General features: G+C 46.4%; 1 protein-coding gene across 1 annotated transcript in view; it reads left to right on the top strand.

Annotated features, from left to right (window-relative positions):
* Positions 1 to 1,138: 1,138 nt before the first annotated feature.
* The window catches only part of DOT1L (DOT1 like histone lysine methyltransferase), a 65,891-nt gene continuing 42,950 nt past the window's right edge, over positions 1,139 to 24,079 (top strand). The window contains exons 1-4 of the mRNA XM_075723876.1: positions 1,139 to 1,219; positions 18,063 to 18,106; positions 20,643 to 20,717; positions 22,925 to 22,988. Coding sequence (XP_075579991.1) covers positions 1,139 to 1,219; positions 18,063 to 18,106; positions 20,643 to 20,717; positions 22,925 to 22,988 — 264 coding nt within the window. The remainder of the gene's footprint in view (positions 1,220 to 18,062; positions 18,107 to 20,642; positions 20,718 to 22,924; positions 22,989 to 24,079) is intronic.

Below are 24,079 nucleotides of genomic sequence, written 5' to 3' on the forward strand. Positions count from 1 at the left end.
ACGGCCCCTGCGCAGGTGCCAGCCTGGGGCGTCACACGCGTGTGCCAGCCTCGCACGGCCCCTGCGCAGGTGCCAGCTTGGGTTGTCACACGCGTGTGCCAGCCTCGCACGGCCCCTGCGCAGGTGCCAGCCTGGGTTGTCACACGCGTGTGCCAGCCCTGCACGGCCCCTGCGCAGGTGCCAGCCTGGGGCGTCACACACGTGTGCCAGCCCTGCACGGCCCCTGCGCAGGTGCCAGCCTGGGGCGTCACACGCGTGTGCCAGCCTTGCACGGCCCCTGCGCAGGTGCCAGCCTGGGTTGTCACACGCGTGTGCCAGCCCTGCACGGCCCCTGCGCAGGTGCCAGCCTGGGGCGTCACACGCGTGTGCCAGCCTCGCACGGCCCCTGCGCAGGTGCCAGCCTGGGTTGTCACACGCGTGTGCCAGCCCTGCACGGCCCCTGCGCAGGTGCCAGCCTGGGGCGTCACACGCGTGTGCCAGCCTTGCACGGCCCCCAGGTGCCGCCGGGCGCTGCCGCGCGCTCGGGCCCCTCAGCCTCGTCCCCGCCACCTGCGCGCGAGGCGCCGGCACGCGGGGCGCTCCGCCCGCCCCCGGCCCCCGAACGCCACGTGCCAGCCCCGCGCGCTCTGGGTCCCCCGCGCCCCCCGCGCGCGCGCGCCGGTGACCCCCCCCCCCCCCCCCGCCCGCCTCGCGCCCTCACGCGCCGCCCGTGGGCGCCTGGCACGCGCTCGCCGCTCCCCCACCCGGCCCCCCGCCGGCGCGCGCGGGGAGGGGGCGCGCGCGGGGAGGGCAGCTGAGGACAGGGGGAGGGAGCGCGAGGCCGCGCCCGCCTCCGCCCCCCGCGTCTGGCGCGGCGGTGGGGCCCGGCCCGGCCCCGGCGCCTCATTGTGCTTCGCCTCGCGCCGGCCCAAGATGGCGGCGGCGCCGGAGAGCCCCGCGAGCCGCTAACGACAATAGAGGGAGGCGAGGGGAGCGCGCGCCCCCGCCGGCACCGGCCTCCCCTCCCCGCCTCTCCGCCCCCCCCCCCCGCGCCGCCGCACCTCGCACACGCCCCCGGCCGGGCCCGGCCGCCACACCCCACCCCGGCCGGCCCCTCTAGCATGGTGCGGGGCCGCCGCCGCCTCCTCCGGCTGCCGACATGGGCGAGAGGCTGGAGCTGCGGCTGAAGTCGCCCGTGGGAGCCGAGCCCGCCGTCTACCCCTGGCCGCTGCCCGTCTACGTGAGTATGGCCCCGGCCCGGCACCTGCCCCGGCCCTGTCAGCGCCGCCCGCTCCCGGGCCCGGCCGCCCGCTCGGCCCCGCTCGGCCCCGCCGGCCCCGCTCGGCCCTTCCCCGGCCCCGCTCGGCCCTTCCCCGGCCCTGCCCCGGCCCTTGCCCGGCCCGCCGGCGCTGCCCCGAGCGCTCCCCGCACTCCTTCCCGGCAGCGGCTCCCGTGTTTCCCCGGCAGCGCTTCCATGCGGGAGCAGCCCCCGAAGCCGCGGCCGGAGGGTGCGGGGCTGCCCGGCTGCAGCCTGCCCGGCGCCCCGGCTGCTGCTCCCCGGGAACTCAAATCCCCCATTTCTTCTTATAATTGGTTGACTAAACTTAAGGGCGGAGAGGGGGAGGACTGCTTAATGAAAAGTTTTTCGTGTTTTCCTGAGCTCGGCTCGCGTAACCGGCTGATAAGCGGGGCTGGCTCGAGCGGGGTGAAGCCGGGCGGGCTCCCTGGCGATGAACGCCGCGCGAGCCGCCGGTGGGGGGGGGGGGGCCCGTACCGGGCCGCGGCGGAGACCCACGGCAGCGGCGCTCACGGGGGGCAGGGGCGACGGGCTCTGCCCGGGACGCCTTGGTGGGCTCGGCGCCGGTGCCTCGGTTCCCCTCGAGCGAGCGCCCTTGCAGCTTCTCTTTTATTTAGCCTGAGCAGAATTCGAGCCAGGTTTGTCAGTGGATGGCAGCCGTAATCCGCATGCTTTCAAATAAAATGTCACTTGTCCCTGCTCAGTTACGTGAGCGGCGGGTTTTTTTTTTTTTTTCAACTTCCCTGACTTTTTTTTTTTTCCTGCCTCTCCTGAGCCCCGAGTGGGAGATGCGTGACCTTGATAACAATGTCCATGTTCGCATTAGTGAGAATCTCACGAGAGGCGAAAGGCTTGGGAGGGTGGGTTTTTGTGCGTGTGTGTAGGGTTTGTACCAATCCCCGAAAAATTTTGCGCCCTGTTTGTGGCACCCTTGAGAACAGTTTGTAAAGGGAAAAATCTCTCTCTGTCTATATTTTACTTGGCCTGAGTACCGTTGGTTGGTTATTCCTTGCGTTTCAGGCTTTGCTCTTGTACGTGTGCTGCTTTGCAGGGAGAACATGCCGGGACGCGCAAGCTGGGGCAGCCGATACTGCCGATATCGTTGCTCGCTTGGCAATGTAACGTGCTTGTGTGTGAATGATTAGAAATCCGTCGCTTGTGGCAGGGGAGATGGCTGTGTATTCCTATCTGCTGCCTGCCTTTTGGTGCTGTTGCTGTATCTGTGCTTTCCCAAACATCCTCCATGTATGCTGGCGTGCCGTGCTCATCGGCTGCTCCCGGAGCTGGAGCCTCCAGCACGCCCTGGTTCACGCAGCCTTTCCTGTTTGGGCAGCTCTGTCATTCGTGTGTGTGTGTTCGCGGGCGCGCGCTCTGCTTAAATTGACAGAAACTGAAAGTATAACGATGACCAGTTCGGTTTTCTTCGTGTCGCCAAATATTAACTTGTGACTCCAAGCGGGTTGCGTGAAGTAGAGGTTAACGATTACATAGGTTAGGGATTAATCTGGAAGGAAGGAATGGTTTTATGTATATTCACAAAACTTCCCACAGGCTTAAAAAAAAACCCCCAAACAAACCACAACCTCCAGCCTCCCCCTACTACCCCCCTCTTAAAATATGCATTTTAATGCTGTTTGCAGCACGGGAAATAAGGATTAGTTAATTTAGGAAGACTCGATCATCCGGTTCTGAAGATGGCAGAGTACATAGGTTTTCTTTTCCAGTTAATCGTAAACGCAACGGGCAGGGGAGCTTATCCACATGTCCTGTCTGCGTGTGTTAAGAAATACCCAAACGCGCTGCCATTAAACCGGCCTCTTTGCGTTGCGAATTTTTCCACGGTAATACAGAAGTGGATGGTTCATCTGGAGCCAATCAATATTCTGTCCTGCAGTTTTGGTGAGAAGATCACGCTGCATATTACAGAAGCGTGCGCTTGCGTGCGTGGGCACGCATGCATACACACACGCACGCCGCTTGCAGCTCTGGCCTTTGCGGCAGCAGCTGAACTCTGGAGCTTTAGAAATAAATCCTCCTCTCTGTGCATGGCAGTGTTTGGCCTGCTAACATTGTACTCTGCTGAACTGTAGACTTTCTTTCCCTCGTTGGCTCAGCCTTGAGTTGGCAGCAGGGTATATGTACCGTTGTGGTTTTAGAGCTCGGCTCTGTTTGACGTAAGCAGAACATTTCTTAGTTTCACCACTCTTTCTGCCACCTGGTTCCTAGGAAGCAAGGTGGGATACCTGGGTTGGGGTGGGGGGAAATACACTTCCAGTAGTTTTATTTTGCAGCATTCTTGCTGCTTCCTGTTGTGTGCCGTGAGATATATTTTCCAAAGAGAGCTGGAGAGAAAGGGGAAGGGAAGCTCGCAGTCCTTGCTAATTATTTTTGGTGAGAGCACTAGGCATGGCAGGGAGTCATCTTTCCCAATATCAGAGGCTGAGTGGTATTGTCGACCTGCTGCTCGGTGAGCACCGCTGCGTGATGTAACCCTGCATTGAGTAACCTGGCTATTTTTATGCTCTTGCTACGTCTTAAATTAGTGGTGGCGGTGTAGCTGCGTAAAAGGCTAAGGGTCTAATCTCTCGTATTAATGGATGCCTGAATTAATAACGTGCCTGTTTATTGCAGGACTGCTGCTTATTTCATGTATAACAGGAAAAGTGGGGTCTCTTCAGACTGCTGAGTTTGCATAATAGCTCAGCTGACAAACTGGTGCTCGTTGGGATGCTAAAAGAGCCTGGGAGGGTGATGTGAAACATGTATTTCCCTACGAGTCTAATTAGGGCCGTGGGAGGAGAGAGCATTGGTGTTGCAGATACAGCCTCCCACTGGCTTACATACAAAACTGAAAGTATGACTCTTTCCCCCGCCTTCTGCTTTTCTCAAAGGAAAGGCCACGGTTTCCTAATGAATACATGGTGAGCAGTTCTGTCCATAGCACACTGTGATGAGTAAGTTGAATAGTGCATGGTGAGTAATCTCTCCTCATGACTCACAAAATATTTTCTGATGTTGACCTCTGTTTTTATGAGTGCCCTGCTTAATCAGAGCTGAAGTGAGTTTATTCTTTTGTATGCCATTTAACTCCTTGACTCCCACATACCTGCCCCATTTTTTGCTTGCGTTAGGCTGTCAGAGACCAGTGATGCTGTGTTAAAAATTTTAATTTTGGTAGCGGGTGAGATACAGGCCTGGATAAAGGAAGTATGTTCGGTGCTGAAATGAGTGAGCGAGCAGAGTTAATGGATCTAGGTGGTCCTAAATGGGCTAACGCCGATAGGGGATGGCATTTGTAGTCATGCGTCAGGTATTGATATGCATGACTTGGTACTTACTACCTAGATCTGATGGATACAAGGGGTGAAGTCGCCTTGTAGACTTGCAGATGTTTAGGTTTATGCCAGACAATTGTCCTTAAATTGGTTCATTTTCTTGTCTCTGACTTTTACTATAGTTAAATGTGAATATTTATTAGGTTTAAACGTGGAGATTTTTCAGACCTTCAGACTGTGGTAAGTTCTGCCTGATCTGTGAGGTGTCTGAGGTTGTACTTTGAACTCCTCTTGACAACAGTTCCTGCTTAAGGAGTCCCAGCCTACTGTGTGTGGGGGGAAAAAAGGAGTGTGGGATGGTTGGGGTTTTTTGTTTCTTGTTTTTTTTAAAATCTGGATCAGTTCCACAATCTGATCTGGCACGGTTCTGCTGATACGTCTCTGGCACCCGTGGGGGATTGCTTGCATATCTGCAGAACTGAGCAACAGGAGCTTCATTGCTGCTGAAGCTGATTATTGTCACCAGCATCGATGTTTGCTAAACTGCACCCTGTTGCAGTGTACAAGTTGGTGAATGTGGAAAAGCCTGTTTTCTGGTAGCACGTGCATCGGTAAGAGGCCACTGTGGTTCGCTTCTCTCCTTTAGGCTTGCACTGAGCGGGTTTGCAGTGCGATCAAAGTGTCAGTGCTGACAAAGGAGGGACGGCGAGGCGCAGCCAGGTGATGGGAGGAGGATGGAACTGGTGGTGACTTTGAGTGGCTTATGCTGGTGTGGCACTGTGTCCTTCACCTGGATGGCTGCAAATGACTCACTGCCTGTCACATTAAGTGGTGTGCAAGTCCTTTCAAGTTTCAGAATGAAGCATCTGCCTGTCTTGCCTTGCTCTTTTCATCTGGTAGATCTTCCTGTGGATAGCATTCCCCCGAAAGATAACTGCAAACCTCCGTGTGTGTCGGTTTTTTGTGTGTCGTGTTCCCTCCCCGTTCGACTGGGCAGTTGTGTTGTGATAGTGCCTTGGACCTTCTCCTGCAGCCCAGGCTGCTGACGGGCACACTGTGGATCCCAGTAGGGTTACGCTCTGGGTATCTTCTACCAATTTTGTTCCCATCTTCCAGGCTGGAAATCTCAGGCCCTTGACTCTGTCCCGGGAGGGGACAGTCCTGGTTGTGCTGCTGTGCACATCTTAACCAGGGTGAGGTGCCTCTGCTGTGAGCTGCTGAAGCTCAAGCCTCCAAATTAGCAACTGTGACGATAAGTCTGGCTTGAATAATTCATTGGTTTGTCTGTGTTCCTCCTCTTTGCTGCTGACTTTCCACTCAGCTGTAATGGCAAAAAATTCTCGTTGGCTAATTGAGTGTTGTCAGCATCACCCTGCAGCTGTGCGAGAGGTGTACGTGTGTCGGCTGCTGAGGAGTAATGGGATACAAGCTTGATAATACTGGACTTTGTACAGGTGGAGGGGTGCAGAGTCTGTGTGTGGGTTCTTTTTCTCTTTTCTTTTTTTTTTTTTTTTTTTCTCCCTTCTGTCTCCACCAGTCGGTGATAGAGCTGATACCATTCTGTCACCAAAGGAATGTGCTGGGCACAAAAAGCTCAAGGGCAGGCAGTGATAATGAAAATCACAGCCCAGCAGGGAGTGTCACCTTTGAAATTAAAGATCAACGGTAGAGATGACTAACAAACCTTGTTTAAGAATTTAGTGCCTTTTGTGTGTGTGTCACTCGGCTTTACTGGGAATAGTTTTTCTGATGACTTAGCTTTGACTTCTGAGAAAAGCAGGTGTGGGAGCAGTTGCTGAAGTTGAGCGCCATAGCATAGTATGGTAAGATCAATTTAGGAAGGTCCTAAATGGGACCTAAATCGGTCCCTTCGCCTTGCACCTAACCCGCTGGAGCTGCAGGCCGCTGCTGAGGGTGGTCCCGTGCCTCCTTTCCCCCCGACTTGCTCTTGCTGTTTCCCCTGCACAAATCCAGCTCTTCCTTACTACATACTCCAGCGCGCTCCGAGAGGATGAGCTGCTGGAAAACAGTTTCGCGTGTTGCACGTGCGTGTGGTTTTTCCCGTGGATCGGTGTGTGCTGGAGGGCACGGTGAGGCCGTCCCTTCAGCCGCTGCCTGCGGTCCCTAGGCGCGGTGGCAGACCCTCTTGTGCAGCTGCGTGTGGGGCGGCTCTGTGAAACGGATCGCTGGAAATATCTGGGCTGGAAAAAACTGTTCCAGTGTTTTCACAGCCGGCCCCCCCTCCGCCCTGATCTGCAATCTGACTCACGCTGCCTTCCCAGGGCAGCGGTGCCGGTACGAAGGAGGGGGTGGCGAGCGGAGGAAACTGTTGAGCTGGCTTTGCCAGGCAAAACCTCCTCACGCCCTGAGTAATCGCCCAGAAATTCGGCAGCGGTGGCAGAGGTTAGGGGATTTTCTCTGATTTAATAGATGCTGTCGATGCAGCTTGTTGGGAAATGTTTGTGGGGATGACTAATTACTTATAGAAACTTCGCTAGTGAAGACAAGGCTTGAAAGCTTCAGCAGACTTCCGATTTCTCAACACCCCTCTGCCTTCCCCAGTTCTTAAAAAAAAAAAAAAACACCAAACCAAAACCCAAAGTGGGGAGACTGAATAGTGTAAAACTGGGAAATAATTGACTCTGTCATTTCAAAAGTACTTGGGTTTCTCTGCTGCCCAGCAAATAAACAGAAACAAATAACAGAGTTGGCACAATTACATCATTTTTCTGTACTTTTCTGCTCTCACAAATGCCAAAGGGAACCCAGCAATGTGCTGTTGGGAGGTGAGGTGGCCCCACAAGGCAAGGAGCACCGTAACCGTACAGCGTTTAATTGCACAGCACGTGGTTATTGCAGAATAGCAGTTTTCTTCTGGGCTTTACCCTTTGAAATATAACTTGCCATGAGTGACAATCGGTACTTGTTCAGTTTTCAGACTGGCTTTTGTTCAAAGCTCTGACCCGTTGGATACAATATAAACCATGCGTTCAGTTAACATACACTTTTTTCCTAGTATTTCTGTATGAAAAGTAAAAGTTGTTCTCTTGTGTTGCATCTTAAGACTGCAGTACTCTTTATGTTTCATACAACTGAATAATCTGAAGGGTAACTGTTGGAAGACAGAGTAGCTGTCCAAGATTGCTGCTTTTTTTTTTTTTTTTTTTTTTTTTCCCCTTTCCCCTATCAGCAGATGAGTGAGGATTAATGGTCCTGTCCTGGCCAGAGTTCCAGCTCTGGCAACTCAAATTTATCTACCTAAAATTCACCCATCAGTTACAGTTGGACACAGTATTGAAAGCTTTTAGTGTGCCAAGGGAAATCCATGCCACCACATGCAACTCCAACTCTTGTCCTTCATGGCAGCCTTAATATATATGGAGATGATTATCCTTTCAAGTCTCAGATATGTGACTGAATTGTGTTTCTCCTGGGAATTTAGGCAAAATATCTTACCCCTTGGTATGCAAGATTTATGGGAAATTTAATCACCCTTCTCCCCAGACATCCATATGTCTGCTTTTGTACTCTTCCTTCTTTTTCTCCTTTCATACTGCCTTGCTTTTTTTCTTCCTGCTTTGAGTTAACCTTTGACTGTCTGATTAAAGCTTTTTACCCTAATGATCAAGACAAGGACCAGAGGTGGGGCGCTTTTTTCCCCTCCCCTTACAGTGTATTTATCACAGATAATCATAAAGTGTCTCAACATATTTAAAATACTTTTGCTTAATTTATTTTCTCCTTTCTAACTGAAGCAAGAGAGGTTCACGTTAGGAATCGTGAACATAATATATTTACTTTTGTAGTAATTATTAAAGATAGGACAAAGCTAACTCTGAAGAGGAACAAGAAATAAAACTGAATAAATGTGATATTTGCCACACGCTGCTATAGATAACAAATTGAGTAGGTGCTATTTTTAGAGCATAGGAAGAGGGTGAATATATTTTACAGCAGGAAATGATGGCTTCATAGATATGAACAGATCTATGAATAACGAAAAAGTTCCTGTTCTGAGTATTTTGTTTTGTTTCATTTCATGAGTGAATGAGAGTTTCCTAAAAATCTACACTGAAAGAACTGTTTAGTGTTAGATGAAAAATCTGAGGAACTACTGAAGACAGCTAAATGAGGCATTGGAAACTTTAAAAACCCAAAACACTACAGAAGGTTCTGAATAAGTTTCTTAGTAAAACTTAGTGGGTTTTAATGCCGTTTCTGCAATTGAGAAACTTTTTGATATTTTCTGTGTAGTGTGAAGGGCAATTGCCTGAGGTTTTGGCATTAATTTGTCATTTACTTCTTAGAGCCCAGCAAAATTATTGGTGTTTGACAGCATATACTTCTGAAATTCTAAAAGGTTTGACTTTCAAGGCTGCTTTTTCATTCCTCAGCTGGATTTGCATGGGGCTGCAGGCGATTCCCTCTCGCTTGCCCCTCTGTTGGCAGCAAAGCCCTTCGCAGTGGGAGCTCGGGCGCTGGCGCAGCCTCTGACCCTCTGGAGCTGCACTGGAGTCCGTGTTCATCTCGCTTTGGCTCCGTCCATGCTTATTAGAAGAAATAGCAATCTGCAACGTATGAAGAATACACTGTAATATTGTAGGGTCATATACAAGTCTTTAAAACGGAAGCTCTTAAAAATGGTTGGCACTTGGAAGTTCACGTATGCTGTTGAGAATCTGCACCGGGTGTAGCTTGTATCACTGCTCTGCAGCGCAAGTTGAAGCTTACGGGGGGAAAACCGTAACCATTCATATTTTTCTTTCGTACCTCGCAAACCACCTTTCTTTAGGAGCTCAGCGGGCTTCAGAAAGAACACAAGCTTTTACTGCTGACTTCTGTTATAGCAGAATATTTATGTGCGTTAAGCAGGAGCGGAATTTCTGAGCTGTCCACGACTGAGTATCTTTACAGAACGTGAAGTGGTTGTTCAAGTTGATGTTGTCCTACCAGTGGCTGCAGGATGCTCCCCTTTAGCCCGCCAGTTTTCCTTGCAGGAGGTGGGCATCAGCTGTTCAGACAGCAAACGCTGACCGCACAGCTGGGCTGTGCCATGAGCTTTCTCCCAGCACCCACCAAGGATGTGGGAGGGTTGTGGGCTTGAGAAAGACATGGTAGCCACTTTTGGCAACAGCAGTTTTGGGACTGGGTATTCGTTTCTACCAGCAGTAACCCTTTGCTTAGGGATCCCATAAAGGTTTAAGTCTCTGGCAGTGTGGATGGTTTCTGGCAGGTACGGCTGTTTTCTGCTCCCCGCACCTCTCCAGTTACTGCTGCATGGGAGGGTTATTTCTGTTAACACAGGCTGTGCTTCGTGGTTGCATGAAAGTTTGAAACTGGTACGTCTGCAAGTAGAAATAACTCTTGCCATTTCTGTCCGCTGGCTGTTGTGCCTAAAAGCTACCCTCACCCTTACAACAGCGTGTTTGTACGCTGGTGTGGTGAACTGCTCTGGCTGAAAGGTAACTAAGCCAGAACACCAAAAAGGTTTAGTTTTAGCTTAGGCCTTCCCTGACTTTGCTGTGTGCGTGCACGGGCGCTGCTGGCCCAAAGCAAGAGGTGGCTTTTGGGGAAGCGGTGGCGAGACAGGTGGCTGTGTTGGTTTAAACTGTTTGTGAAATGATGCTAGGGCCGCCTTTCTTGTTGACTCGAGTGAAAGCCAAGCAGTCCGCTCTGTCCCAGGATAAGCAAACACGTAGTGCTGCTTCAGCTGCTGGAATAGCTACAGCATCCGCGTGCTCCCTCCAGCTGTCGTGTTGTGGGAACAGTTTATAATTGCCTAAAACTGAACTGGAAGGGTGATAGGATATACCAGTGCAAGGTACCCTTCTACCAAAATAATTGCATTCCCCTATATATTCAAATATAAACATTTTGGATTTTTTTTTTTTTAACTAGTCTGTCTTGCATAATAGAACTACTTCTTCCTTATGTGTGGGCTGTGTCTGGTTTATGCAGACTAAAGCCAGTAGGTCATCCTGCTGTAACTGTCCCATGTGGATGTTGCCTTAGACACTCCTGCAGAGTGATTGCATGTTAATATATTTATACAGCCCCTCCTACACGCTAGCATGGGAACCGTTCCCTCTCGCATTTGTGCAGTGTCCGTAGCAACAGTTGGAATTGCTGTGTGCAAAGGCAAAACGGTTTTCTTGTGGTTTGGGTAGCTGCAATGAAAGTGTGAGTCCCTGTTGCAACCAGATCCACAACTGTCCTGTCTACAAATTCTGGATCACGTGTACTCATGATATATGAAGGTCACCCAGCGCAGTTTGGATCATCTTTTCTAATGCCTATTTCTTTTGTTAACTCGGTAGTTTTAGTGTATTCTGGATCTTGGACCAAACTCTCTTCTCTTTACAAGTCCTTAAGTAGCCATTAGGGAGGCCATAATGCCCTCCATGTTTTCTGTTTAGTTTTGTGTGACAGTAAACTTAGGAACTACTGAAACTACATCAAACTTGTCTGCTCTCTTGCTGTGTGGGAGGTGGGTTTCAAAGTGCAGTCTTGGTAGCTCTTGCTTCCCTCGCCACTTCTCCGAGTCTGGGTGGAAAAGAACGGACACAAGCTGTTGTCTGCAGGAGATCTCTTTTTATACATACTAATATATATGTATACTTGTGAATGTCCTTACACTTTCCTGATTAGGGGAACAACAGTAATTGGGTGCTTCAAAGACGACTTCTGGTCCTTCTATCACTTGGTAAGAAAACTTGTGCTTTGGTTGTTGCTGTGGAAGCTAAATGACACGATCTTGATTTGGGATAGAATCTGGTAATATTAAACGAAGCCCAGCTATAAGATATGAAGTATTGCAAGGGGCAGACTTTCCCTTTTCCTTACTCAAAGTGTAACTAGCATTTGAGCACAAGGCAAAGACCTTAAAATGCGAAGTGATTGAAGGCACTAGCTGGCAGGACTGTGGAGCTTGAGATCTTTCCTTTTGTTCAGCTGGCCCGCAGGCAGCCCTTTGCTGCTGTAGCAGATGGAATTACTTTGGTTTCAGCTTTTCACAGGCTCTTGTCAACCACTGTTTGCAGGTGTATTGAGTACAGACACGCTCTGGACACAGAAGCTGTACTGGTGAATCTTTCTAGATGGGGTGTAAATTAAGTTAAACCCTAGGGGAGGAGGAATGCAAACTTCTGACGGGCTGAAGGTTTTGAGAGGGCATCCGTGTGCCACGCAGAACGCTGGATGCTTTCCTGGTTCCTGTGGGGAAGCTGCAACTGCAGTAGCTCACATTGCCTTTCTTGGAGTCTAGAGAAATGCTTATCATCCTCCACAGATGGAGGAAACCTAGGGGACATTAAAGAGGCACTTGTCCCACTACCCTTCTGCAAGATTGATTGGCTTTTCCTAATCCATCTTTTTGATCTCCGCTAACCATCTTGTCTCCAGCTGTAACATCCTCTCCTTTGGATTTATGGACCACTGCCTGGGGAGAGAGCTGCCGCTACAGGCAACCAAGCTGTTCTTTGAAACCGGGGGCTAGTGAGACTGACCTCTTTTGTTTTGCGAGTTAAATAGATCATACGCAGATCAGAACTTGGCAAATCAAAAAGACTTCTGTTAATACAGGAGTGGAGTCAGTGTTACATGGTTGAAGTGTTGGAAGTAGAATGGTATCTAAAGACAATCATTAAAAGGTACATCAGTGTTACCATTGATTTATTTGTAACTAGCTTGTTTCAGCTTTTGTTTTCTCCTGAATTGTTTGGATTCATCTGGTGGACAGTGAAAAGCTTGTGGGAGATCTCTTCCTCCTGCTTCGCACATGCTTGACCACAGCTTGCTTGCACATTTCTGAAGAGCTGCTTTGGTCACTTAGCCTGTTTTTGGGGGAGGAAGTGTGGTCTAGTGAGTCAAACGCTAAACTGGCTCTGCAAAGGTAAGAATTGCTTCTGCTGTGGGACAGTTTAGTCTTGGGCAGTCGAAGCAATGCACAAAAACGTTCCTATCTGTGAAAAGTAGATAAGGGGTCTTAAAGTTCTTTGTACGGTGCTTTGAGAGCTACTGATTGAAGGCGCATGAGCTGTATTTCTTTTTTTCAAGACCTCATCCAGATTTTCAAACCATTTGTTCTCCTCAGGTTTGCAGGTTTCGGCTTTTTGCTACCTTTACTGTGTAGCACTCTGTATACTCATTGGATCTCACAAGGATCCATCCCACTTTGCATGTGGGGAAATGAAGTTTAGAAAAATACAGCGTTCACTCCCAGGCCTCAACTTATGCTTATCCCAAAGGATAAGCGTAGTTTCATAAGAAGGACCTAAATATAAAAAGATGTGAATTTGGAAGGGCACTAGGGTGTTGTTCCTTGCTTCAGGCAATGACAGCTGCCCAATTAAGTGAGCATGTTCTTTGTGTTTGAGGAGGAAACATAGAATGTTTAAATCTGTTGCTTTAGGATAGAGATTCACTGTAGAGTAGGAATTGTTCCACTGTGAGATAGCTAGTCCTGTACAAATACACCCGAGAGTCTAGGATACAGTACTGGAATACAGAATTATATCGAAATAATGCCAGTAAAATATTCCATGGGATGTTAACTTGAAAAAATAATGTAACCAAACCAGGGGTACCTGGTGGAAGAGCGCGTAGTGCTTTGTATTCAGCGTGAATTGCAAGCCTTCATAACAGCCAGCTTGTGGCAAAAATGTAACGAACTGTAATTTTTACTTTACCTTGCTCTTGTAGAGTGTTCTGCAAAAACTTCCGATTCAGCTGTTTTTATTAGAAATTTGGTGCTTCGTAGGACAAAGTGATGTATAGATAACTAGAACGTGTCTGGTACCGTTCATGTGATGCATAGCATGATTTGGACTTCTTTAGTTTTCTTACATAGGTGTTAGAGTAACAGCTGCAATTACTACTGAGAACTTGTAAGTTCTGGTCATATTGATGATTTTTTTCTTTTTTTAACTTGAGTTAGCAAACAAAGAGTATGTGATTATAGAAAATGATAATGATTGCACAAAAATGCATATTTCGAAAGAGCTTTTGGGCACTGCCTTATTTGGCCTTTAAAACCATGTATGGGGCTTCTCCTATCTGCAAGATACAAAATGTCTTTTGTGCAAAGAGGGTGGGCTGGCTCAAGCATTGAAGCACCTAGAAACAGTCATTATCTTTTTTTTTTTTTTTTTTTTTTCCTCCTTCCCTTTTTGCCCCCTACTCTGCGACCCAAGAGCTGAGCCTAAACTGCAGGAGAAGATCCTAACTGTGAACAATCAGGATGGGAAACTTCTGGAGAAGGGGTGAAGGGAAAGATCAAACTCTTAAAAATTGCTCTATGGCCTAAGCTCCACGTCCTAAAGGGCAAAACTGCTAATGCAGCTTGTTCGCTTCTGCAGGAGGACTCTGCTTGGCATGGTGTGTAAGCAGGCCTCGTGCATGCTGGTAGGGCTTCTGGGCTCTAGTTACTAAAAGTAATAGCAGTAGGTGTGTTTCTGGCTTCAAACTCTTAACTCCTGTGATTAGAGTTGTAGTAACATGTGGATGGGAAAATCCGTTGTAAGAATCGGAACTGTGAAGCTGTTCAGTGCTGGCTGAAACTGTTCTCTGCTGTTTTCCACAGAAAACTGGATTCTCTTAAGTGACTTTTGAAAAAGTATCTGCTTTCTTTCCATTATTTTTCCAATGAAATGTCTTGGCAAAAACTATTGAATTTTCTCTGGAAGCTTACATTTCAATTTTAAATTGAATGTTTAGGTTGAAAATAAGAACCCTTTAGTATAAAGTTCAGCTGGAGAGAATTGACTGCAATAACTAACTTTTAATATGTATTTAGGGGTTTTTTTATAAACTTGTTATGAGTAGCTTTGGGCAGTCTCAATAATTGCTATAGACTGCAAATTTTTACTTAGTGCATAGACCACATTAAAGAGAAAAGGTCTTGTCTCCTGAAATAGCTTCCATTTATGTGGCTCAGAAGATTCCAAGGGCCTCTCAAACTACATAAATATAAGATCATTGCAGAAGTACAGCCAGGCCAACGAGCAGCACGTAGTATGCTTCACATCAGTGTGTAGGGGAGGAGGGAGGGAGGGAGAGCAGCTTGGAGCAGTCGGGGGATGAATGGAACTCCTCTTCGTGACAGAGAGTACCGCGGCATCATCTCGTGACTGCAGACAGAACAGAGAGGCTTCTTGAGAGCCGTCCAGAAGGCTTCTGCGCAGTGTATTTCATGATTGATAGCCAGTCTGTTTGCGGGAGGCTCTTTACCAGGGTGTTCTACTGACAAAGCGTTGCGAGTACGGCTGCAGACGCAGCGTCAAGCTGTGCTCTGACGGATGACTTTGCCGACGTATAACACGACGTGCTTGCGTAACGCGCCTGCGCTGGGGCGTAGCTGGCGTGCTGGTGTTGGTCAGGGGTCACCGCAGCCTCGGGGGGGAGGTGGGTGGCTGAATTTGAGAAGCTTCAGGCCATCTTTGAATGTGCGGGGTTGGCTGTTGGCTGAGCCAGGTGTAAGGTTCGTCAGAGCGCTGCGATCGCAGCGGAGCCACTGGGAATTGTCGTCGGTCCCTCCCAACCTGCTGCTTTCAGCGTTCATCCACTGGGTCTGTAAAAGGACCCGGGTTAAGGCTGCTGCACCGAGCCCCGTTCCGTGTCTGGCCAAAACCAGAGCATCGGCTTGAAAGGGTGATGGGCAGAGGCTGATGCTGGTTGGAGGGCAGTCTGTACTTTTGGTGAGGTTTCTGTTCAACTTGCCTTTTGAGTTGCTGAAGACTCTCTTATCGGCGTCAGAAATAATTGCATGACTACAGATGTGATGTTTAATGTCTATTCTTATTAAATCTTAACAGTTGAAATGGGACTAGAGTTGCTCTAAAGAAAGGGAAGCTGCTCTGTAGTTCCTTTAGATCTGTGTCCCCCCTTCCCTCCTCCATTTTCCATGGCCTTCTCCGCTCTGAAGAAATGTTAGGAGATCATCTCTGATTTTGTTTGCAAGATTTGCATGAGATCTTGGGAGCTTGTCTACTCAGACAAAGTATGTTAGTTATAGAGTATAGTAAATTTGGTAAGTGTTTCAGCGTGAGAAGTTTAGCAGCAGTAAATGTGGAACTGTTTTCCACGTTGTTATTCCTAGATAATGACACAAACTAAACTCAGAAACGTCCATTCTGGCTGGAGTTTCCACTTGAGGTTGTGTTAGTAAAACTACTTGCTTAAATTGAATGATCTATAGTTCTGGGTGTGCGTTGTGATTTTTCTTTTTTTTTTCAAATTAATTTTTAACTTTTTAACCCAAGGCAAAGGAATCTGTTAATTAAGCGATTTTGGTCATTTACAGGGGTGTTTTTGTGAAGACCTATAGGACAAAGGGATCCTCTGTGTGTTCTGCTAGGACTGAAACGGTCCGAAACCATCAATGAAGAATATAACTTCTTCAGAGAAAGCGGTTATGCCAGAATAAGCATGAATTCACTTTTCCGGTATAATGTGCTTATGTTGATAAAGCATATTCTCACTATACAGGAACACAGTTTACGGGAAGAGCTAGATCAGCCCAGGGGGTTTCTACTGTGATAATTCTGTGTGTAGCGAAAGGTGAAAATTTATAGGGGATGTTTATGGATGAGCTGACTGTCTTGGGTTATTTTTATACTTTGCAGATAAGAAATGAAAAGAAAGAAAAGTCCTCCTCCTGTATGCTTTTTCTTCTTTTACATGTGTGCTAGAGTCAGGAGCAGATCTTAGTTTGGTTACGCCCCTGTTTTCTAGGCCAAGATTTATCGGTAGAATTACTTACCTGACATTTCTGAACTTAAACTGGGTGACTGTATTGGTGCTGTTGGCTTCTGTCGGATTTGGGCTGCCCCGGTCCAGGCCCGGAGGGAACGCCGCAGGCTGGAGGGAGCGTAGCCCCAGACCTGTTCTGCGCGGCTCGCGATGCTCGGGGCGTTTGCGTAGCATCGGCATGCTGTTAGGAACCGTGACCAAGGTAACTCTCGGCTTCTGCGCCGCTCTGTATTTGATCGCAGGTGTCCTCACTGCTTTTACATGGGCTGTTTCTCCTTTTGGATACTGCAACCGGAATGTTTGGTTTTTCTTCAATTAGTCTCTCGTGTGACTCCTAGATACGGGGTTAACTTTTTGCATTCTGAAAACAAAAGCTTTTCCTAGTAAAATAGGAAGTGTTCCTTCATACCTTTAATATAACAGACTTCAGAAATGTTTGCCTTTCTATCCCTCTCAGTCATGAGATTTTTATCCAGGTACCTAAAGGGCTGTGTACAAGTTTCTTGGAAGGAGAATTTCTACAACACTGGCAGATCCTAAGTATATAAACTGGTTATAAAAGGGGAAATCTGTTTCCTCATGCAAATATGAAAGCTGTACACTGATGGAAAAAGCTTCTATTTGACTTCTATCACGTCCTTCCATGTCCTGAAGAAACAGAAATAACCCCAGCCATTTTCTGTTATCTGTCCATTAGCGTTTCTCTTTCATTCCCTTCCTTCCCCTGCCCCCAATCCTCTGCTTTCTCTTGCCTGTCCCTACCCTTCGCTAGAATTTCCCCCTGGTAACTCTATAGAAATGACATTTCTGCAGCAGAAGACAAGGGAAATTATTTGAGAGTGAGTGAGCCTTTACACTTCTAACTCTGGAAGCTCGTTAGATACTAGACTCCTAATTAAAAGGTCAAAGCCACTTCAAGAAACAAATGTCTAAATATAACCTCAACTTAGCACAGATGGACTCTGGTAACTAAGGCTTCACAAGATGGATACAACAATATATATAGGAACTCCTGTAACTTCCCTAAAATAGAATTTTTTTTGTAGCATGGTGCATAAACATGCAGCTCCAAGGGCTTTATCAGCATGAATTTGGAATGGCTTGCTAAACTCACTCGTGCTAACTCCCAAACTGAAGTCAGCAAGCATCTGTGGCTCACAGTCTAGTGTGCACTTGTAATGCACAAGTTTTAATGTGTATTGTGCATGTGTGTTTTGTTTTTCAGTTCATGAAAAGGTCTGCACGTTCAGGCCTCCATTTTCTGTGTACTGTGATTTCCACCCCCCTGCCCCAATATCCACTCCCACTGTTTATTTGATGCTTTATTTTAGAGCGCCATTCACTCTGCTAGAATCTTACTGCCCGTATGGAGATGTGAGCATGTACCAGATGCCAGGTCGATGAAATCAGCTGTTCGTTGTGGAGCTTGCAGTCAAGTACCTACTGCATACCAATAATCCTCAAGGGTATCAGCTACACGATTCCCGATTTCAGGAAATGACAAAGAAATAACTAGAATGACAGTGCCTTCATGTAAATCTTCTGCTAGTCCATAGAAACTTGAAAAACGTATTTCCTTAAGCCTTATTTTTTCTTAGAGGGCTCATTTTGATGGGTTTAATGGCCTGGGTGGCAATCAAAGACTCCTTTCCTAGTATGCTGGCCACCTATATTCTTAAAAAGATTGTGATTCCTGTAATCTTCTGACAAACAGCACACCTGATATCTCTTTGAAAACATCTCTTCTTTTCTTTTTATTTCAGGACAAACACCATGATGCTGCTCACGAAATTATTGAGACAATTCGGTAAGTGTTCAATGCAGACGTGGCTAGAACCCTTCCCTGTGTCTTGCTGCATCTCAGTGAATGGGCATCTTGAGACAAGATATAAAGGAGGACAGCAGTTAGAATTACAATTTAGCAGCTCTAAATTATTTTCTAAGCTAAATTGACATTGTTGCAATACAAATTTCCCTGTCAAACAGACTTTAACTTGCCTTATTCTATTCTCTTTCAAACTGAATTAAAAATGAGTAGTGATATTCAACTTCAGTGCTTATGGCAGTCTGTATTCAATCTTTAGAAAAGCAAGGTTAAGAAAACATCGTTGGCATGATGCGTTAAGTTCTGGTCTTACATATCCTCTTCCCCACCCTCTTCCTTTCCCCTTGTCGCTGTGATGTTGTGGCATTGTTAGCATTTGCATTATTTTGGGAGTGATGTCCCTATTAGCATTCCTCTTAATTCTGCTGATAGAGTTGGACCAACGTGGGGAAAATGGGAGGATAAAGGTGAAAGACAAATACGAAGAGTGGGGGAGTCTGAGCATTTCCCAAGACAGTCAGTGGTTATGACATGGCTTGCTGTTACTTCAGCAGGGTTAGGAGGTGACTTGCTGTAGAACAACCTTTGTTAAATGCTAACACGGATTCCCCAAACACCTGAGGGATGTTAATGTGGTATCCCCATTAGATTGTTTAAAAGCTGTTCTTGTTAACTGGTTTAGATCCTTGCCATACAGGCTTCCCTTGTCCGAGGGCTCTATCTGCAGCAGGTTTTAATGGTTGGATGGTGCAGATACAGGTGAGGTACAAAGAATGGTGTGGTACCTGCCATAGTCACCTGAGCTTGAAATTTGGTCAGTCACGTAAGGCCTAGGAAAAGGTAGTGAGCCTTGTTTGCTGCCAGCATGAGTGTGAGAGCTGAGTGCTTGCATGGTGGTGCTGATCATATCACTTATATACATGAAATCATAGCATTTTCCCATGGCCTGTGGGGGAGAGAATGTGTAATGGGGCTAGCGGCTAGACCTGAGAATTCTTCTTCTAAAGAAATTTCTTTTTCTAACTACAAAACCTTGACACAAGATGCACTGCCATTGCTACTTCCAGTTCACTTGTACTGATAAGATTCTGTGCCTTGGGAAGTTGTGGCATCATTTGTCAGTATGATTATTGAGAAGGCCCTTTCTGAAGGGATTTAAACAGACGTGGTGCTGAAAGTGATTGCTGGAGTCAGCGGTGCTAGTGCTTTCTGCGCTACGCTAGCTGCAGGCAAAGGGAAAGCTGTGTTAGAAAGCAGTTGGGACAAAGTAATGTTTCACAACTGTGTTTTAAGCATGACTGCAGTGAATACAGTGTGTTAGAAGGCTTTCATGCTGCCTTTGCCTGCCTTGTGCAAAGTAACCGCAATGTGGTTATGAAAGTGGTGGGTAAAAGAATGCAAAGAAGCATTTATCTCTTCAAGTCGGTGGTAAACAACTGTTGATTGCCTATTTCCCTGATCTAAGAGAAAAAAAACTGCAGAAATCAGAGTCCTAACATTTTTAGGGAGATGGGAAACATTAGTCAGAAGAGAGTCAGCCATAGATATAGAAGTTCTGTTTTTTACTTGCCTACATATTTATTTGATAAGGGTGAATCAGCCAGAAGGAACCAGAACTGTTAGAGCTCTAGTCGCTTTTTTTTCGCCATTTTAATAGTGAAGCACACATCAAGATGCACGAAGAAGAAATTCTGCCATTCCTATTGGAATTCATCCTGTGACATGCTCGGAGGAGGTTTTTTGATGATAATAGTGCTTTCCCATTTTGGTGCTTTCAGAGGAAAGTGTGTGCAAAGCTTATGTGGCTTTTAAGTTGTCTTTGAAAGGAATTAATCTTCCTACATTCCAAGAGTGAAGATCTCCTCTTCTGTGAGATGCCATTGGCAGATGCGCTGCACGTGGGTGCGTGCTTTCCATTTCTAATGGCAACGACGTACGGGGCTTTGTTAATTCAGCACGTAACGGGGATCTTTTATCAAAACAACTTTTGAAAATCTGTTTTGGGTTGGGTCATGTAAGGTGTAAGAGCAGTTTAGAGCACTATACAGAGGAGAATATCCTTGCAGTGAATGGTTGGTGGCATTGTTTTGGAGTGCTGTAGGAGATGTCTTCTCCACGTTCAGCTTTGTCAAAGCTTGTTAGAGTATCAGCATTCTTTTGAAATATTGCACTTCTGCATTACATTTTCTGTTAGATTAGCATCAGCCACGGCTTTGAGTATTTTTAGGTGCATTGAATACATTTATCACTTCGTTTTGAAGTTGTGCCATTTCAAGAGCTTTATACGACTGCCAGTGTCTACGGGCACCTTACTGTTTATTCAATACAAATGCGAACCATTGCAGCTTTCCAGTTAGCATTTTGGGATGTCTGCCTACTCCTAACAATACTGTGATCTTTCAGATCTGCTGCAGTATTCTGTCTTAACACACAGCAATGCCAGTCCAGAATTGAGAAAGACTGCCTTATTACACTTAATTTGAGATGTTTTTATTCGTTATTTCTCCTCTCGTTCCAGGTGGGTCTGTGAAGAAATCCCAGATCTCAAGCTTGCTATGGAAAACTATGTTTTAATTGACTATGATACAAAAAGGTGAGAGGAATATTTTTTTTTTCTTCCCCACCAGGAGGACAGGCCAGCATAGTTTATAGTGAATCAGTTTGTAACTGGTTATTCTTAGACACTATGAACTGAAGTTTTCTTTTAGAACTGGCTTCAGAGTCTGCAGAGTTATTTTGGTAGGAAATGTGTAACAGAAATATTGGCAAAGGCTGTTGGATTAAGGACATAATTGGAAACTCCACACAGCAGAAAGTTGAGCTCTGGTGTACGTTGGAATTACTCATTCCAAAACAATGATCGGTATCTGCGCTGTTGGACTGTGTCCAGTGTTAGGAATCTGAATGGCACTGAGGTTTCTACTTTTGTAGTAACTAAGAATTCCTGTTTAGAAAGTGGCGTGCCAGAGCTGTCTGTCAGCGCCATGTCCTCCGCCTGCCGTGGCTGTGGGAGGTTAACCTTCCCCAGCCCTTCTTTGGGTAGGAATCAGTGCAAGTGGGATGCTCTTTGGGTGGGGGACTAAATTAAAAGGCAAAATATTCATACCGCCCTTCTGGGCAGTTAGAAGTAATTTTAAGATGCTTGTAGTTACATGTGAATACCTATTCCACAAACAGCTTAAAATGACTGTATAGTATGTGGCATTCACCTTGAGGCGGGGAGAGGCAGATTCTGACCTGCGGTCTGTCTGTGGAGAGGTCTGAGGTTCTGTGTATTGACTTGTCGGTACTGAGACTGGAAAAAGAGATGACCCTCAAGCTGCTGTTTACAGAAACCTTCTTAGCTGCTTTCATGGCAAAGACTAAACTTTTAGAATGAGGTTTACAGATGAAACTGGATCGCTCTAATCGCTGGCTATTGTCCTGAGCACCAGATACTTGTATCATGGTCTGCTTAAGGTATTGCTTTCTCCTCTCTTTTGTTTTAATTTTTTCATTGCAAGACTTGTTAGTCCCTCTCTTCCTCCTTGAAAAATTCAAAAGGAGAAATCAGGGTTGAGCATCCCTTGTCATCAAATCCATTAATTTGGATTTATGGGTTACTCACGTTGACTGCAATGCTGTAACTTTTGTAGTTCTGGCATCCTCGCTGGGCGTGTTTAACTGGGTAGCATCAGTGTGGCCGGCAGCAATACCAAATAAGAGAAACCCATCTGTTCCCAAAAGTCACACCCCACTTCCGTTTCTGCAGCTTTTCAAGGAAGTCATAAACCTGTAATTTTGGTAATGGTTTTAATCTTTTTACTTCCTTTGAAAAAATTCATCAGAAAAATTACTTGTAGCAGGTAGACTGGCACATGGATGTGAATGAAAAGCAGCGGATTATAGAAATACACGTGCTGTGCAGATGAAAACCCATTTCAGCCACTTGCTTTGTCTTAAGTGGAAATAAACGTGGGCAGTTGAAAGCTTGAAGTGGAGGTCAGCAGTACTCCTCGGAGAGGTGTCCTGGCCAGCGCAGAGGTGATGAGGATCACGGGAGACTGAAGAGCCACTTCCCTCTGATGTCCCCTGGTCCCCCCCACCCCCTTCCTGATTTGGGGATGGCCATGGGTTAATTATCTTGCTCCTCGAACTCCTTGGATTGGTTTGTTTGTTTGGTTTTTTTTTTTTTCTGCTGCTTTGTGGGTCTGATTATGTAGCGGATGATGTTCCTAGTAATATCTTTTCTTCCCTGGCCTGAGATGAATTTATTTAATCCTCTCAGCTTCTGTCATTAAGGCATCTGCCTGAATCGACTGTAATCCCAACCAACCCATGAAGCAATCAGTATGCTTTTCTGACGGTTGAAATTTTAGATTGTGTCCTGGGTCTGTCTGCATTTTCAGTCCCAGAGTTAATTTCTAGAGGAATATCTACTTGTCTCAGGACTGATTATCATGGAGAGGTGATGGAACAAAGGAGAAAAATTTACCGATGTCTTAAATTTCTGTGCAGCTGAGAATACAGAAAAGAAGTAATGGACTATGAGAATACGAAACTTTAGAAAGTCATACTTTGAGTTCAGTCCTTTTTCCATTAATTAAAGAAACTAATATTATTTGTCATGTACTCCTGGTCTACTGGGGAATTTTTTTAAAGGAAACTGTATGCAAAGTCCTACATGTTCTGCAAGAAACAAACCTGAAACAGTTACCATACATACTGTAAGTAGGTGGTAGAAAAGCACAAGGTGTACCTTCTAACCTGCCTTTGAGCTCTCTGTTTTCAACTGACCCTGCGTTCTTTCTCCCCACGCAGCTTTGAAAGCATGCAGAGGCTTTGTGACAAGTACAACCGAGCCATTGATAGCATTCATCAGTTGGTATGTATTTACCTTTGTTACGCACCATGATGTTTATCTAGCTGGTTTGAATTCACATATAGTGAATAATACCCAGAAAGCCGTCACTGACTTAGTGCTGGATTGTATGTGTTGGTCTAGTTGCATTACCGGTATTCGGCACTTGCATTCTTTTGGGGAGTTAATAAGCCTGATATTGAACCTTATTTTCTTGATCACGTCTGGGGAGTCAAGGAGTTAGTATTGGAGGGACATTCTTATAGGAAGAAAAGGGGGGAAAAATATTTTTTTTCCCCCCAAACTGCAGATTTGTAAGCTATTACTCTTCAGTGTGCACTTCTGGCACCATTGTTTTGGCACTTTGAAATAGCTGAGTTACCTTTAGGGGGAGGAAGTTTCTCTGCATTTAGCATGTAGATGTTTCACAGGGATTTATCGTATAGATTTACTTTTGTGTGGGGAAATCTGTGGCTTATGGGTACTTAAATAATCCATATGAACTCTCCTGTGTATTGTGGAAGTGATCCGTAGCTTAGGAATTTCCTTGCTTGCCACTCAGTTCAGCCGCTCTGTTCTGCGGGATCACTCTGGCAAAACTAGAACGTAATCTCTTTTCAGACCAATTTAACAAGCGTTTTGGTTTTCTTACCCCTATAAAAGGTTGAATTGGAGGAAGCAAAGCATGAACGATGAATTAATGTTACTATTCTGTTTAATTTTGAAAGTATAGGTGGATTTTTTTCCTCTGCTGTGCTTGTGGGAATTACTTGAAGTGTGCAGTGTGATGGCAACAAGGCTTTTTTGCCAGGCTTTCCTTCCCTTTGTGGGCCTACAACGCCCTAAAACTTGTGCTTGTTTAGATTCAGGCATCTTCATGTGTATGTTGGTTAATAGCTAAAAATCTGAAGCTATTCAGCATTTGCAATTGCTGTCTGAAATGGCAAACCCCATTGGTTTAATTTTCTTCTTGCCATCTGTACCTCCAATAGAGAAATGTTTAGGAGGGATCCTGGAGTTGTCCTTTTGTTTGTTTTTCCTTACCAAAGGGAGAGGTAAACATTTTTAAAACTTAACAACTTTTATGTTTAGGACAGGTTTTTTTTCTGAAGAAT

This window comes from Pelecanus crispus, chromosome 20, assembly GCF_030463565.1.
Source record: "Pelecanus crispus isolate bPelCri1 chromosome 20, bPelCri1.pri, whole genome shotgun sequence".
NCBI lineage: Eukaryota > Metazoa > Chordata > Aves > Pelecaniformes > Pelecanidae > Pelecanus > Pelecanus crispus.